At 40.5% G+C, this 17,512-nt stretch overlaps 1 protein-coding gene across 1 annotated transcript in view; it reads left to right on the top strand.

Annotated features, from left to right (window-relative positions):
• The first annotated feature begins 994 nt into the window (after positions 1-994).
• reep3b (receptor accessory protein 3b) overlaps positions 995-17,512 on the top strand; it is a 28,596-nt gene continuing 12,078 nt past the window's right edge. The window contains exons 1-5 of the mRNA XM_069518112.1: positions 995-1,422; positions 9,857-9,929; positions 13,906-13,982; positions 15,596-15,716; positions 15,835-15,948. Coding sequence (XP_069374213.1) covers positions 1,391-1,422; positions 9,857-9,929; positions 13,906-13,982; positions 15,596-15,716; positions 15,835-15,948 — 417 coding nt within the window. The 5' untranslated portion in view covers positions 995-1,390. The remainder of the gene's footprint in view (positions 1,423-9,856; positions 9,930-13,905; positions 13,983-15,595; positions 15,717-15,834; positions 15,949-17,512) is intronic.

Raw genomic sequence — 17,512 nt, 5'->3', positions numbered from 1 at the left:
CAATGGATATTTGTAAAAACTTGTTTTAGGATATTCATTGACACATGAAAAACTGGGAAGGACTCCAGTGTGCAATGTACATCTGTATTATGTTCGCTCATTCCTATTGGCTCTCAAATCAATCATCAATCAAAGTGGATTTGTATAGCCCATATTCTCAGATCACAATTTATCTCACTGGGCTTTAACAAGGTGTGACATCATCTGTACTTAACCCTCAACCCCCCGAACATGGGAAAAAGAACGTAGAAACCTCAGGGAGAGCCACATGTGAGAGATCCCTCTCCCAGGAGAGACAGAAGTGCAATAGATGCCACGTGTAACTGAGAACATTAACAAAATAAAAGTATTCACAACTGGAAAAGTGTGTCAATGTTTTAAGTATTTATACATAAGGAAATGTGTGATACAGAGGAAGAGAGCAGCAGTGGAGGACTAATTGATGAGTTATTATCAGCAATGATAGAACACGTGAGTAGGATTATATAACAATTTATGTTCAAGGATGAAGTATTTTTCTGTTCAGCAACAAGAAAATGTGACCTTTTATTTTGTGCATTTGACTTAATGATAATAAGCAGGTGTCTCTGGGTCAGTGCTTGTTTGATGAATGTTTTAAATCACCGTGCACCCCTATGAGACTTCCTTTCGTTCATCCTCCAGATGTTTATCTGAACTTCCTTTGGAAATTGTAATAAAATGTGTTTTCTCTGTTCTATTTTTGCATCCAGAAGACATGCTTGTCAAAGAGGGAAACCTCCCTTACTGTCAGCTCTGGAATTAGAAACAAGGTCAACTTCCATTTTTTAAGCAGTAGATCTGCTCCCCCCAACAACAACGTTGGAAAATCCACCGATCTCTGCCTCTCTCACCCGTTGGCTACAAATCGCCACGATTCGACAGAGGACCAATCGGCGTACGGGTCGCTGAGTTTAAAATTCCACCGACTTCATCAGACGCGGAGGTCACATGGGTAAACGTGGCTGGCCAATGGCGGCAAGTATCGGTTGTAAACAGACGGATCTGACCAATGGGAGCTTCGTTAGGTAGTTCTCTTCCTGTTGACGACACTGGCTATGTGAGCACCGCTCCTTGCCAGAAACTGGAGAGAGCCAGGCGGTGAGAGAAGGAGGAAACCCGGGGGGGAGACAGTGCCTGCCACCGAACAACCAGGATCACATCGGATATATTGCTTCCCTTAGCCGTGGCGGCAGAGACAGATCGGTGAGACATGCGAGCTGGCTGATGTTCGGTGAGGTAACCAGCTCGTCTTAAGGCTCGCTCCTCGAAGTTTTGGCTGAAGAAGTTCACAGCGGGCTCGGCCATTAACGTTGTCACCGGGACGCTCTTCTTCCGTTGCCACTGCCCGACGCCACACAGACAGAAAAACATGGTGTCCTGGATCATTTCGAGGAGCGTCGTGTAAGTACAAACTCGACTTGAATTAGCGAAAGTGGACTAAAATGCTAAGTTTACCTTGTTGGGGGGAAATTAAAGGGTTAGCTTTGTTAGCTTGCCTGGCTAACTGTTCTCGTCCTCTGGCCTCGGTCCTTTACATTTTCCAGATTAGTTCGGAAACATGAAGGACGCGTGTTCTTTCTGTCAACAAAAGGTCACCAACAACCTCAAACACACCGTTTTGTGACAAGCGATCTAACAAGGTTGTGTGTGGCGAGTTCGGCCTTGTGGTCGGTCACATGTTATTGTGTCCAAAGCCAACAACAGGCTTGTTTACAGTATGAATCATAACCATGCCTGCTGCTGGTAAGTCACTTGTAACAATGAGGTTACCAGCCTGTGCATGTTCGATCTGGGAAGCAGCGTCAGGTACAGCTGCCATCTTGATGGTAATAATACTCAGCCCTGCCCAAAATAACCTGACAAGCCGGACATTGTTAGAACACAGGAAGAACGATTATCCCGTGTCCATGCTAAGGACATGCCACTGACTGTGGGTTTAAAGCAGAGATTCAGGTCGAGTTTCCCCACAGGTAAAGTAGATGTCTTTACTTTGTCAGGAGAAGGCCCAGGTATTTTTCTAATACCTCTCTTTCATGTCTCTCTGTCTTTTTTTTTAGGTCTGTAGTTACACAACTATTGCGTGAGGTGTAATGGAGGATAGGAATGTGATGGGATGGCAGGAGGGAGTGGAGGGGAAATAATGACTCTCCCTTTCATTCTTGTGAAAGTCATAAGCCGTCTGTTGTGGATACCGAGCGCATTCTTTTCAAACACACATTTGTCATGGATCAGTAAAAGGTTCACCACTGAGTCATGAAATACAGGTTAGGTAGAGCTTCACACCTCATAACCTGTCCATAATGCTGTATACGCTCTGCCTCTAAATTCCATATTTAGTGTAATAAACATTTATTATTGGATTCTATGCTATCCTGTAGATATAAAAGCAGATAATCCTATGCAGCTGCATTTTAATATATTGTCACCTTTTACCTTGAGATCCAAGTGAATTGGAATCAATTTATGTCAAATGTGTAATACGCTTTTTTATTAGTCAACATGGGTTCCAGTCTTGTAGGTGATACTGTTGAGAAAAAAATTTGATTGCAAGTGAGATGAGAGAAATGTATAAGAAGGATAAAACTTGCCACCATTGTCAACTTTTAAGTAGTGTTAATTTTGTCAGCTATATTTAGATTTCATCTTAAGGAAAAAAGTCAGTGTCATTTAGTTTTCAGTTGACTAAAACTCTGGACATTCTAGTTTGGTCTTAGTCAAAAAGAAACAGAGACATCTGAGTCTAGTTTTAGTCCAGACCAAGAATGAGCATTTTAGTCAAACCTACAAACTGTGTTTGAATAAGATTTCATCCAAATGATTTTGACAGTTAAGACTGGAAAGATGCAACAACATTAGCATATCCAGTGCAATCTAAGTCTTTCGAAAGGAGTCAATTAGAAAGTGACCAGAGATACAGAAAGGAACCTTGGACAACAACTTTTTGTACATTTAGAGCACATTTTCTGTACCTGCAGGGTTTATTTTTTTGTACTTGAATGAAATATGGAGGCAAATATTTTCTGAAGCATAATTTATCAGAAATGTGAAGTGTATTTTTTTTGTTGTCAGGTCTGTTTTATGTTTGCAAATCAAAATACACTAGTTTGTTAATGGTATTTAGTATTTGCAAACCACACTGTGTTTGCAAGTGAATGGTGGGAAACTTGTAAAATGGGCATGAGTTTATCTCCATAGATATCATCTGCCAGAGGAGAATTTTTTCTTTATCAGTAGACAGCCATTAGCAATGGATTCAGTCCAGGTTTCCAAAGTACAGTCCACCATTCTACCAGTTACACACATTTATTGGTGTGTGTGAAACAGCTTTAATATTAGTGTATTTTCTTCCACAAACCCCATCTATACATAGTTTTAGGGGACTCAAATTTAATTGAACATACTGAGATACAGAGAAAGTCTTCAAAATTTGTGTCAGTGAATGACTGGCTGTTGTTATGACCCACAGACACATGAAAAGCAACTATTGTAACATAACAATGAGATAAATGAGTGATTATTATGGCAATATTGGCTGTACTCCTAAAATTTGAATGTTGTGACTGTATGGTTTATACACCTTGTATGCTACGTTCAAGTTTAAATACATTATCAGCCACACCCTTCAAATCCATAACCGTTTTAGAATTGTTTATACATAAGATAAGGTGCCCCACGTGAAATATCATTTTTTTGCTAAGAGGAGCAACTGATCAATTTCTACAACTCGATAGATGTCACATTGTGTTAAACTGATAACTCCTCACTGACGAGGGTCAGGTTGGCGAGTGCAGATTACGTTCTGTGATTGGTCAATGAGCCCAGTCATGGAACAGACATGCAGAATTCTCTTGTGTGCAACCTGAATGTCAAGCACAGATAGAGGGCAGGTAAAAACGTTATAGAGGTTTTGACAGCCCACCGATGCAGCAGGGTTTCGATGATTGCGTCCACTTGGGTGTCATATTTCCATCACTGCTGTTAGAAGCTGTAGCCAATAAAACCCCATGTCTACTGAAGAGCCATGTGACGCATGAGTGATTGCCGATTATATCCATTCCCATTGCAGACAAAAGCCAGATGTTAATGGGTTTTTTGACCAGTGGAAAAGGGGTTATAGAAAATCAATATGTGGCCGTCAATGTAAATCAATGTGTGGGAAATGCAGCATGCAATGAGTACTATGTTACTCACACAAATATCTTTCAAAATAAGAATTCCAAAATAAACTTTCCGATGCAAGTGAGTGTCTGATTTGTTATTGTTATTCAAATGGTATTTTAGTCTATGGCACATTTGTCCTCGGGAGATTTATGTTCCCAGAAATAAATCTCAAAAAAACCCAGAACTTAAGTTTGAACTTATGAATGATGTGTTAAGTCAGTGTGGGGAGATTCAGAGAGCAGTGTAAATGATCTATGCCATTTATTTCCCTATGAGGAAACACTCTGGGGAGGTGCGGACCTGGAGTGTAACCAGTCCCATTTGCTGTAGCAGCAGTTCTCTCAACAATCCCCCCTCTGTGTTTTCAGGGGAAAAGTCTTGTAATCAAATTCTTATTCCTGAAGCTCAAACCAGATGGTGGGAGCTTAAATCTTGGAGATCTCTGGATTTTTTTTCACCCTTCCTCTCTTCCCTCTTGGTGTGTCTCCTGTTTTTATTGCCCTTGTTCTCTCTCTCTCTCTCTCTCTCTCTCTCTCTCTCTCTCTCTCTTTCTTTCTCCCTGTCTCTTGTCTTCCTGTCCTCCCCCTCCTCCATCTGGTTGTTGGTGGTTTACGGTGTCAGGAAACCAGGGAAATTGACCTGCAGCCCAGAGTCAAGGCCCATCTAAAAGCAAAAGGCTATTTTCTCAGCTGCATGCAAAAAGAGTGGGGGAGACGGTGTTGAAATGAGAAGAGGAGGGAGAGAAGGGAAATACAGACAGGGTAGTTTTGAAATGAAGAGGGGGCCCTGCTTTTCAACAAATTGTTTCAAGAACATTTCTTTGCACACCCAACTTTTGTGTTCTGTTTTATGGAGAGAATGTCCCTGCTGGTTCTAAGTGAGTCAGAAAGAAATAGATGTACATACAAGACCTTGAAAAATATAACGGAATTTGGTGTACAGCTACAGTGACCTCAGACCCTCTTACAGAAGGCACAACTTAGCTCAAAAACACAATGATCAATTTTGACCAAACTCGTTTCTCGGGAGGGTATCTCCAGATTATTAACTTTTGGAGCTGGTCGTCGTGGGGAGATGAAGGGGAACAACATACGGTCACAGTGGACTCTTGTAGCTCAAGGCTGGTGTTTAGATGAGGTATCCCTGTTGAGAAGTGTATTCTGTACTGTATACTGTTGTCTGAACACGCACTGTTAAAGTGCTTTCACTAAAATTGTTGAACTCTGTCTACCTGCTAAGTACTTTAAAAACTTGATGGATGTTTTAACTACCCACTGAAGGCTTTCTCCCGGTACTGTGGATTGTCACTTGACTTTGACAGACGGCTCAAAGTGTTAATGTGTGAGAAAGAGCTCTACACTGCAGCATTGGCACAAAACATAAAGTTACGTCTTAGTGTAATAAATTCAAATTTTAGTATGAAGCTGTGGCAGAACAAATATAGAATACTTTATATAGTAGCCTATATAAAACAAATGCACAATTGCCTCTCTAGTGCTTTTCATTATACACTTATTGTTTTGTAGCTAATTATCAGTATTTAAACAAGCCAAGGTATCTAAGTCAAAGGTTGCAAAAAGGACCATTGTTTATCTAACATTAGCAACACGTTATTAGCTGTTTACTAACGTATTCAAGACAAAGGCTCATGTCATCTATTATTACTGTTACATTTCTAACTTTGTAGACATGTCACAGGGGTGAGAAGTGAGGCAGTTGAATCAGAAAACAATGGGGATATCCTTTACAAACTCTGCCCTCACTCACCATGTGTCTTAATTATATCAACAAGCTATTTCCAGTAGGGGTCGACTAATTAATTGGTTTGGCCGACAACTGCGCTGATTGGAGGTTTTGCAAACTATCATTATTGGCGGAGCTCCGATTGTGGCGATGACTGTGCAGCCTCCAACGGTCAGCTGGGCTGTGAGAAGAGGGAGCACTGGTTGGGTGCACTCCAGCCACATGTGCTAGCACTTAAATTGGTTCAATGTAACGTTAGACTACAGAGATCATTTCTTTCAGAAAACAATCGTCCACACTGTGATAAAACCTTCAAGACATTATTCTGTCACCAGGAGAACTCAATAGAAAGAATTATCGTTTCGAAAAGCTGATTTTAATAAGTGGCAGTTTAAGTTTTTTCCCCCCCTACAAGTTATCTGTTATCTAAATATATAAATCACCACGATCAGCTGTTTATCCATGATACCAGATAGACAAACATGGAGGAAAGTAATAAATTGTTTTAAATAATTGAATTTTTAATGAAATCCAGCCATTTTTATGCACTTACTTGAATAGCTTGTAAGAGTGGCCTTTAGCAATGTAATGCACAATAGAAGTAATCCTTGCCTGTCAAACAGGCTACATGTTTCCAAATGATGTAATACACCAACATTTTCCAGCATATGTTTTTCTGGTTTTATGAGGACCCAGTAATTTGACATTTGTATCCACTGATATGACTGTCAGAATAAAGTCCTGTCCACTTGAGGCTTGGTCTTCCTGTTCTTGATTACAAAGCGGTACTAGAGGAAATATTCAGACCCATTCACCATTTCCTAACAAATTATCCTACAAGCAGAACAGTGCTCACCTCATGCATACAAACATGGCCACATGCTACTGAAAGACAGGAAGGGCCTTAATTTACAAACTTTCAAGATTTGGGCTTTTACCCTACAATTTTACGAATTACAAATACAGTGTGACAATGAGATGTAGACACGAAGAGAGAGTTTTGGAGCAGTGGCAGCTTTGCTGTTTCTATAGCAACAGCAGGGAAATAAACCTCTGTGGTTGTTGGCGGCTTGCCTGCTACTCAGGGCCCTCTGGTCTGAGGGAGTATGTCTGTATACAAGACTATATACAGTGTTTGTGATTCATTGCCATTGTAGGAAATTGTCCTACCTCTAGACTTTTATGGTTTTACTTTAGCTGAAGGATTCCATGCACCTCTGAGTACATCCATTACATTTTAAACATGTTGCCGTATTCCTCCTTCCAGGGCTGCCGTCACAGGGCAAGTAAATGAGCTGAAACCAGGGTGTCAGTGCATCCTTTTCTAAGTTCTTGGCATATCTAGGCCCCTTCTGATTCGTAAAATGTGTGGCAACCCAAATGATATGGGCTGAAGCTAGAGTGTTGTACTCTTATACCTTGTGCAGAATATATATCATATTTTTGTCTTAAAATGTCACTGTGTCAAATTAGGCAGTCATAGAGTCTGAATTTAGAGTCTAGATTCTTGCTCTTGCATATTCTGTGCCATTTTAGAAATGTTTTTGCTGAATTCCGCCTCTCACTGTACAAGTAAATACTCCAAGTTCATGATTTATTTGCTTGCACTACACGGTCCAATTGTCTAGCCATGACATGAGTGCTCACACTGTAGGTTGTCGGCAGTCTCTGCAGAGTGCTATTATCATAGTAAAGAAGAACAAGTTGAAGTTTTTGTGCTAACAAGGGAGAAATGTGCTGTCTTTATCATACTTTATGTGCCAGTCTGAGCACCAAAACATCCCAAAAACACGAGCATATGTGGACACGCAGGTGGCTTGGAATATGTGACCAATGATGCACTTGACCGGCCAGCAGGCGGTCGGGTGAATTGTGTCAGAAATCCCTTTGTAGCATTTTGAAGCTGTCTCTGTCTTTCGGCGATAAAATGCAAAACTGGCGAATAGAACAAAAATGCCAAAAAGAGTAACTGACTGAAAAGGAATTGCATTTCTAGGGTTTAGACTTGTGCCTAAGTGTGTTTTAGACAGTAGAGTAAGAGATTTGTTGCCGTCATTAGTGGAGCAGCAAAGACAGAAAAGAAACAAAGAAATTTGCATGAAGGTATATATTTATATATATTATTTATATTCATATATTTTCTTTACTACTATTGATGAAAGGTGTTTTTTACGTTATTATTTCACATTGTGTGGTATGTGTCACAACACGGGTAAAAAACAACACCATCAGGCACCTATTTGAGGAAACATTGTCCTCAGTTTCCACTCTTGGATTTTAAAAAAATCCCCTTTGCCATTGGGAAACTATGAGAGCAACTTCTGAGCTGCAATGTATGGCAATAAAATGTCATGGTTTGATGAAAACGTGAATCGTACAGCAATCAACAGTTGACATACTTCTTACTTTTTTTCCTCTGCGTTCTTTTGGATGAAAGTGACGCCTCCCCAATCCTATATCTGTTCAAGTAATAACAAGCCAGAGCAGGTTTTCCCCTATAGCAGAATAATAATGTAAGCAGTCAGACCATTCTCCAGCACTGCACAGCCATTCCACTGTTCGGTCGCCTCATAAAGGATCAAAAACCTGTATATATTATAACAGGTGCCACTCACAGTGATGAAACCATAGAGAGTGATGACTGAATATGTTCAATCATCAGCTCTACGGAGCATTTTAGTCAATTTGACCCCATTGTTTTGTTTTTCATGTGGCCAGCTCACTATTTGAGCTAGGTATCTGATGGCTAGTAAAGCGTACATGGACCTTAACCCTACCTTAGTGCTGGCTTCTCCTGTCTTACTCTCTCATGGTGTTTTTTGTTTGTTGGGGACCTCATTGTATTTTGGGACACCTAGGACAGCTAATCACATTGAAGCTAATTAGAGCTGAAATCCTGTATGCACACGCACACATTTCACTTCACATGTTTTTAAAAAAACAGTAAATGCAGGGGCGAATACAAACCAAAGCAATGATATGTGGGGCCTATAGCAGCATAATTAAGAGCTGGTCCGAGGTTAGACCTGAGCCAGCTCTAACTACAAGCTTTATCAAAAAGGAAGGTTTTAAGTCAACTCTTAATCATAGAGGTTGTCTGCCTCCAGGATTAAATCTGGGAGATGATTCCATAGGAGATGAGCATGATAGCTGTCCACTTACAGATTCAAGAAAATAAAGCATTTTGTTTCCATTCTGTGTGAACCACCATAAATCTGTTGTAGTCGTAGTATTACAGAAATACTGCAGCCTAAACACACTAAAATTCAAACAATATTTATTTGTATGTAGAAAACATTTTGAGGGCAAAAGAAAAAAACGAAGACTTCAGTACACTATGGTCGTGTTGAAACCTGCAGTGGAGCAGGCATGGAACCAAACCCCACATTACCCCCAGCTGCCGCCACTGCTGCAGAAGATTACAGAGGAAACATTGAGTCACCGTCTTGTGTTCCCGTGGTTTTCAGACTCTGGGTCAGAACCCAACACCCGATCATTGCAGGATATAAATAAGTCGCCAGATTGTTCTGCACGAACAGATGATGGCTTTTAACTGGAAAATCACAATTTTGTCTATAAGCCTCAGTTTGTACTTAGAATTATACAGAACAGCCACTTTGTTTTCAGAGTAAAAGCTGATGTGACTGTAGAAATTGGATCATAAATGTGGAGACGTGCTGTAGACTTTAAACTGTACTTTTATAGAAAACATACGATTGTATATAAAAAAACAATTATCCATGTTTTTTGAGCCTATGCTAACCTGCTAACACAATTTTAACCATTTGTTCTAATCTATCCATATCACAATTAGACAGGTTTATTCATTAGTGCCTTCGCAGGTATTAAGAACATCCCAGTAAATTGCCATGTGTCAATATGTGACAGTATAGAAATGATGGACTCCATGTTGTGTTTTTTCTCCCTGCAGGCTGGTGTTTGGGACCCTGTATCCTGCATATTACTCTTACAAAGCTGTCAAGACCAAAAATGTCAAGGAATATGTAAGTTGATGAGATGTTTATGGATATGGTTGATTAAAGCCAGTAACCGTTATGCTTCTGACTGCAAATGTGAAAATGTGAGTGAGAAAGAAGTGCTGTATGAATGTGACTCTGAGTGTAAAGCATTTTGAGTGTTTTCCAACAGTAGAAATGTAAATGCACACTAAACACTATACCACACAACCTTTTTTCCTGCCAGCCCAGTTTTTGACGTAATTCTGTACTGCGTATATATGAAGGGGCTCGAACGCTTTTTTTCTAAAAGAAGTTGGGTGATGTAACTAATGCCAGTGAGAGTGAAATCACGGCTGAGTTAGTAACACATTCACTCGCAGCTTTAACACACCAGCACCAGATGCAGTTAGGAATACATCTCCTTTGAGCCAGCGCTCTGTCTATCGCTCCCTCTGCTTCTGTTGTGTTCACTCTGCATTTACTGATTCCTACGCTTCCTTGTGTAATGCAAGGAAGGAAATGGAAAGTATGGAAATGGGTCATCAGTCATCACAAAAAAAGTAACCAGATGTCAAGTTTGAATGCTTCTAAAATACTACAGTATCGCATAATCATTTGCATTCCCTTGGTTGTGCAATGCTGGATTATTATCCCTGCAGCAGTGTTTTCTCTTCTGCATCAGAGCTTGTAAGGTAGCACGAAAAACTAGCCAAATGCAAAAGGTATACACAAACTCAAAACTCATATATGTCCTGCCTAAATACGCACGTTGTCTGGGTGGTGTAACGCCCAGCTTTGGATCACGTCAACACCCAAAGAGCGTCACAGCCCTAGGCATTATTCCAAAATAACACCTAGGACTGTGACGGTATCACGGTGATAGAGCAACATATTTCTCTCTTGCTCTCTCTCTCTCTTATTTCTTTGGTTTGACAAAAATAGATTCTTCCTATTATTATTATTATTATTATTATTATTATTATTATTAATATAATTATTTGTCTGACTGGCACCCCACATTATTATGCAGATTCAAACCACTACAACAGTCAACCCAGAAGATTTTGTTTCGTCGTCCACGTTCAGACGTCTGTGGACAGCACTAAGTACAGGTGTGAAGGCATACAGATGTGTTCTCAATGGTTCTCTTTAGATCCGATCACACAGACCAAATTCATAGGTGGCGTTAATTTGCACATAGAGTAGTGTAGTGATGCCTCATCACAAGCAGACACATTCAGGACAAAACTAAATGCTAGGTGAAAACAGATGTACTTGAAACCAGGTCTAAACAGGGCCAGTTACTTCAAGTAAGCAAGAATGAAATTGTTCACTTTGCACTCAGTGCCCTCTTCAGAAAAGGTAGAGAGGAGTGCTGAATCAATGAATGAAATCTGGATCGTGCAAGAAGATGATCCATATCCTGATCATACCTTGCTGTTCGCACACAAGCCTCCAGTGTATCCAGAAAGATCATTAACCATTCACAAGATTGAATTTATTCTTTAATCGACCCTAAAGCACATTTTAAGGATTTTAAGTATATGTTGATGTTCATTACTTCAAGATAGTGGTTCTACAGCTGAAACAGGCCTGTTGCTGCTTTAGTTGCAGCACACCCTGCTAGGGGTCACTTCAGTTCATCACAAAGTTGGCTCTTAAAATTCATTCCTGAGGCCCAGCCCTCTTATTTTGTGTTTGTTGCTTTAGAGAGCATTTCTGTGCGCATGTACTTCCATACAGCACGTGTGGGTGCATGCTGATGAATGCATCTCTCTGTCAGTGTCTTGTCGAGCACCATCACCTCTACTAAAAGTAAAACCAGTGATCAAAACAACCTGCCTCTCCTTCTTTAATTTCTTCATTCAGTCCACCTCGTGAACCGGACCTAACATCACTCAGTAAGAAATGTCATCTAGCTGTACTATGCCTCACTTCTCCTCTGCTGCCTCGTCACCGCCGACATAGGAGTAGTTAAAGGTTCAGTCTGTAGAATTTAGTGATATCTAGAGGTGAAGTATCATGTTGCAGCTGAACACTCATCTCACCCTCCCCTTCCCAACATGAAAGAGAACCTGTGGTGAACTTCAGTTGTCATTAAACTCAAAAGGTTTTTAAAAAACATGAGAGGACCCCCTCCATGTTAATATAAAGTTTTTAGATATAAAGGGCCCATTCTATGTTAAAGAAAACAACAATTCATACAATTTAGCTGAAACACACCAGTGAAAACATCACTAGGATTATTTTGTATTCAATTTCTGCCAAAAATCCCTTTCACCTAAATCTCACACACTGAACCTTTAAGTGCTGAAAGAGAACAGTTAAAACCTCTGACCCCTAGGCCACACTGTTTGACTCTGCTCGGTTTCAGATAGATGGACTTCTGTACTGAACTATCTTGGATCCCAGTCTAACGGGAAAGTAACTGAATAGAAAACGGGTTCACAGCTTTTAGCTGATTAAATATGGATATGTGAAAGTGTCCTCTGTGGAGTTGAATATAGGGTTCCCACTGCACTGGAATTTTGGCTTTGCCATTTGAGTACATGGGTTATTGGTTGGATAATTTGTTTGATTATTTCCCTGATTAATAATTGAATCAGTTAGTAAATTAGAATACTGTAGCCATTCTTTATTTAAGCTGTGGCATGATTTTCACTTAATAAGTTCACAACTAAAATGAATAATAGCAACCATAACAAAAGATAGTAATTTAAAATGACTTTTTGACTCGTGGACTATAGCCTTTATGTCTACTAGTCAGACTCCCCTGCTTCCCAGATCCATCAACATGCCTTGGCTGCCAACCTTAGCTTTACCATTGGCTGAGGTCAGGTGTTTTTTGTCTCTTTTAATGGAAGGCAGTTATTCACAGACTAGGGTAGTAAATGTCTGCTGTTGCCTCAGGGAGGCAAAATGGCTGCGGTATATTTCACTGAGGTCATGTCTTAATGTCCTCTCTACTGATGAGATGAAGGAGGGAGGGCAAGAGAGAAAATGCTGGTAGAGAAAGGTATGAAGGGGAAGATGAAAGAGAGGTAGAAGAGTGAGAAGCAGTGGAGGCAGAAGGAGATTGAAACATATAAATTAGATGTCCTCTCCATCTCACTGACTCTGACTCACTCTCTCGCCTTTACATTTATCATTCCCATGAGCCTGTGAGTGTGGAGGGAGTTCACAATGAGGTCACCAATTAACCAGTACAGCAGGCAGTGGAGAGACGGTGCTCTCACTCTCTGTGTCTGTGTGTGTGTGTGTGTGTGTGTGTGTGTGTGTGTGTGTGTGTGTGTGTCTGTGTGTCTGTGTGTGTGTGTGTGTGTGTGTGTGTGTGTGTGTGTGTGTGTGTGTGTGTGTGTGTGTGTGTGTCCCACCATGTCCGCTCTCCCTTTAACAATGACATTGATCCAGCACTGTGACTCCCTCTGCTGTTGGCCTAAAGGTGAAACAACAGTAACCCCCACTATTCTGTTTTCGTACCTTCATACAGTATGGCGATAGACACGATCCCGCCTTAAACAGATTGTATAAATGAGCACTACATTTGGTAGTGTCAGTCTGTGTTCAGTCATGCAGCTGCAGCTAGGTCAGGCTAATACCTCAGCATGCCATATGACTGTCTGCCTGCCACCACCTACCACTGGCTTTGATATGGAAATCCAGCCTGAAGAGCTAGGAAAGCCCTCAAAGAGAGAGTAGGGTACACGGCAGAAAACAAAAAAAGTAAAATAGATATAGTATCATCACCTCAGCATCCCTGGCCTGAGAGGGGACAGAATACAAGATAATGGAAAAGAGAAATTACCACACAAGCCTCAAGTGATTTAACCCCTTTGCCCCACAAAGTGTAAAAAGGTTTAAGTTAGTCATCAGTCCTCAGGTATTGACCATAATGAGTATGCTCACTCAATAGAAGTTTTTCTCAATTTCTCAGCTTCTCAGTGGTTCAAGTGTCTGCAATGTGACTTTCTTAAGTACAAATGTCGGTGCAGCTTCATTTTTCATTGTTCTCTCTGTGTAGGTGCGATGGATGATGTACTGGATTGTTTTTGCCCTCTACACTGTGGTGGAGACCATCGCTGACCTAACAGTAGCATGGTGAGTTTAAGTCAAATATGAACACACACACACACACACACACACACACATACATACATACATGCACACACTAGGGATGCCGGTTTTGCGATTAACCTCGGTAAAATTCCCCATGGTTAGCATTAGTGTGTGAATTGGGAATTATTGTAACCACGGTTGATTGCCATGGTGTAAAGCTCATGGTAAAAACTGTTCAGCGTCAACCACAATGAGCAACAGTGTCCCACACCCATGCGCTCTGGCGCAGCATGTAATGTGGGTTTGTTATTTGCATGTGTGAAGGATATGTGAAAGTGTCCTCTGTGAAGTTGAATATAGGGGTCTGACTGAGGTGGAATTTTGGCTTTGCAATTTAAGTACTTGGGTTATTGGTATTTTGTGACATTTCATAGACCAAAGGATAAATTGATTAATAGATTAATATCCTGATGAATAATTTAATCAGTCAGTTAATTAAAATACTGTAGCCATTCTTCATTTATACTGTGGCATGATTTCCACTTGTGTGACAACACGAGAAACGCTCGGCTAGGACATCAGGGTTATTGTGACCTGGAACTATCCGGATTCATGATCGGACATATCGATTAATAACATAACGTCAGTTTGCGACAAGCAGACACATGCGCATACTCCTGCAGGCAGAAGTTCCAGCAGATTATGATGCAGTGCTGTGTTGTAACTTCATAGTTGCAGAAGAAGCCCATAAATATGGATTCAGTGAGTTTTTATAAAGATAAAAACAAAAAGTTCATACCGTTTCATCTCTAACACACTCCCGCACACACAGATGTCTAGTTGACCGTCGTTGTCTAACCCAAACCCTTATCCTAACCTAAAACTAACCTTAACAATACATTAAAAATGTCTTCACCTTAAAATTAAATGATTTAATTTATAGGGACTTATGGGTCCCCACAATGTGACTCTGTAAACAGATTTAGGTCCCCACAACATGAGTAACACACACACAGCATGGACGGTATCAGTGTGTTCACCGGGCATAATGTTTGTTCAGTTCTGCTCAAAGGGAAAACTGTCATTCTCATCAGACCAGGTAATCCTTGTCCTCATATTCTCTCAGTCCTCCAAAGGCTGCTTGACAAACTCCAAGTGGTCTGTCATTTGTCTTTGACTCACAGTGGCTTCTGTCTAGCCACTCTACCATAAAGACCTGATTGATGTAGTGCTACGCTGATGGTACTAGAAAGAGCCCCGCTGGTTCCAACCTTCTTCTGTTTCACAGTTATTGAGGCCTGTGTGCTCATGAGAACACAGGGCTTTACAGGCCCTGATCTATGCCTCTTCAAAATTTTATAGTAGAGGTCTACAGGGAGCTTGCTGAACTTCAGTTTTTTTAAGGATAATTGAAGCTAACAGGAAGCATAATAACACAGCAAGGTGCCAGGATGCTGTTTTAAATAGGATAATTAAGTTTAGAAAATACAACTTTATCATTATGCATTGTTTATTGTAGATTAATGTGCAACCTTTCCTCCAGTTTGTGGTTTAAATGCCGGCTGTGGTCTCATCCCCAAAAATACTAATGACTACGTCAGTATCAACCCTCATTAATGATGGGATGCATCTTCTGTCTGTGTGCACATTTCCAGGTTTCCTCTGTACTATGAGCTGAAGATAGCCTTTGTGATATGGCTGCTGTCCCCCTACACCAGAGGAGCCAGTCTCATTTACAGAAAGTGTCTGCACCCACTGCTGTCCTCCAGAGAGAGGGTAAGCTCACTCATCCATCCCTCTATTGCTACCTCTGGATACTTGATTGTGTGTCCATATGCCCAATATTGATTTGAACTGTCTATTAGAAAAGTGTTAACTGATAATTTCCCTCCAGGAAATAGATGAGTACATTGTGCAGGCCAAAGAGAGAAGCTATGAAACCATGGTGAACTTTGGCAAGCAGGGACTGAGCATCGCAGCCACTGCCGCCGTCAGCGCAGCTGTCAAGGCAAGTGTCTCTGTTTGGTCTATGAACATCAATGTATTACATTCTACTTGAACTTCTTTTAAATTAAATGAGTCATTATTTTTGATCACATAAAAAAATATATATATGTGTGTGTGTGTGTGTGTGCATATATATATATATATATATATATATATATATATATATATACTTAAAAAGAATGCCACAGTTGCATGGCTGAGGCCGTTTTGAAATCTCAGTCTTGTTGAATGTTATCAAACTCAGACATGTCCTTTAAATCCCATCACTTCCTGCCCCCCCACTCCCCTTGCTTACTGAGGATTGTCTGAGATGCAGTGAGAGCTATAGTTTTCTGCTTTCAATACAACAGCACCCTCTACCTGCTTTGTACAGTAGAGCAAAAAAGCAGATTATTTATTTAAATTCAACCTATTGGCACAGAATGTCCTGAAGCCAAATCACACTAAGGAGAACTTAAAAATAATAATGCTGGAGACGCGCATTAAACACAACGACAAATCCTGCATAAAAACATCACTTAACGCATCCGAAACACTATGCTCTTATATATATGTGTTCTTTTCCATGTACTGCAGAGTCAGTGCTAATGAAGCGTGTTTGGCTGGTTTCATCAGCATTGCGTGAATACCCGAGTGTATCAGAAAATCCCTACTGAGCTCTTGTCTAAGGCTTCACTGCACTGTGGTAATCCCAGGCAGTGGGAATCGACCACCAAACAGAATTAATCATGTCAGGTTGTTAGATCCACATTAACGGTCAAAGCCATCTAGCATGTTCAGCAAAATCAGAATGAAGAAGTATAGTTGAATGTAGAAAATAAGAAACAGCACGATTGCAGTTTGATTATTGATGATGATTACTCTTGATTGATGTCGACCTCAGGTTAGCTGAGTCTCCTTTTGCCTTTGTTTTCTTTATAGCTGTTAGGAAAACTCTGGGTAGACTCCAGAGTATTTGGTCTGGAGTTTACCCAGAGCTTGTCTGAGTTTGCCTTTCACACATTCACAACCCAGCGAGAGGTTCTCTGCAGAGACGCATTCACAACAGTAGCAAATCTTTCACATTATTCAGGTGATAGGTGGAGCAACTGGGTGCGGCAAGCAGAGGCAGGAAGTGATGTATTAAATTAAAATTATATCCTGATGTGATGTTTACATGAAACAAGGGGTGAACCCATCCAGCTTAATGCTCACAAAACAGCACATTCTGTTCATGCAGCAAATAAACAATTAACCAGTAACTTACACAGTTAAAATAATATAAAAGCTTATTTTATTTGGATTGGCTTGAATGGGTTTTGAAAGTCCTGTAGTGTTTCTAACACTTAAAATCTTGGAAGAGAGGATACGTTTGTCACAGCACCTCCAGCTAAAAGCATCATGCCTGCAGCCTCATATTTTTACCTGGTTACCTTCTAAGCTCCTTATTCAGGTGTTTACATGCCACACTATCACAGTTTCATTTGGGGCACTCTGCTTAACATTTTGAAGTTTCTCACATCCAGTTTTCTAAAACCAGGACATGATGCGTATTGTGTACACGTGGATACACATGTAGAGACATT

This window comes from Paralichthys olivaceus, chromosome 21, assembly GCF_024713975.1.
Source record: "Paralichthys olivaceus isolate ysfri-2021 chromosome 21, ASM2471397v2, whole genome shotgun sequence".
In the NCBI taxonomy this organism is placed as follows: domain Eukaryota; kingdom Metazoa; phylum Chordata; class Actinopteri; order Pleuronectiformes; family Paralichthyidae; genus Paralichthys; species Paralichthys olivaceus.
This window is presented reverse-complemented; position numbering and strand designations above follow the sequence as displayed.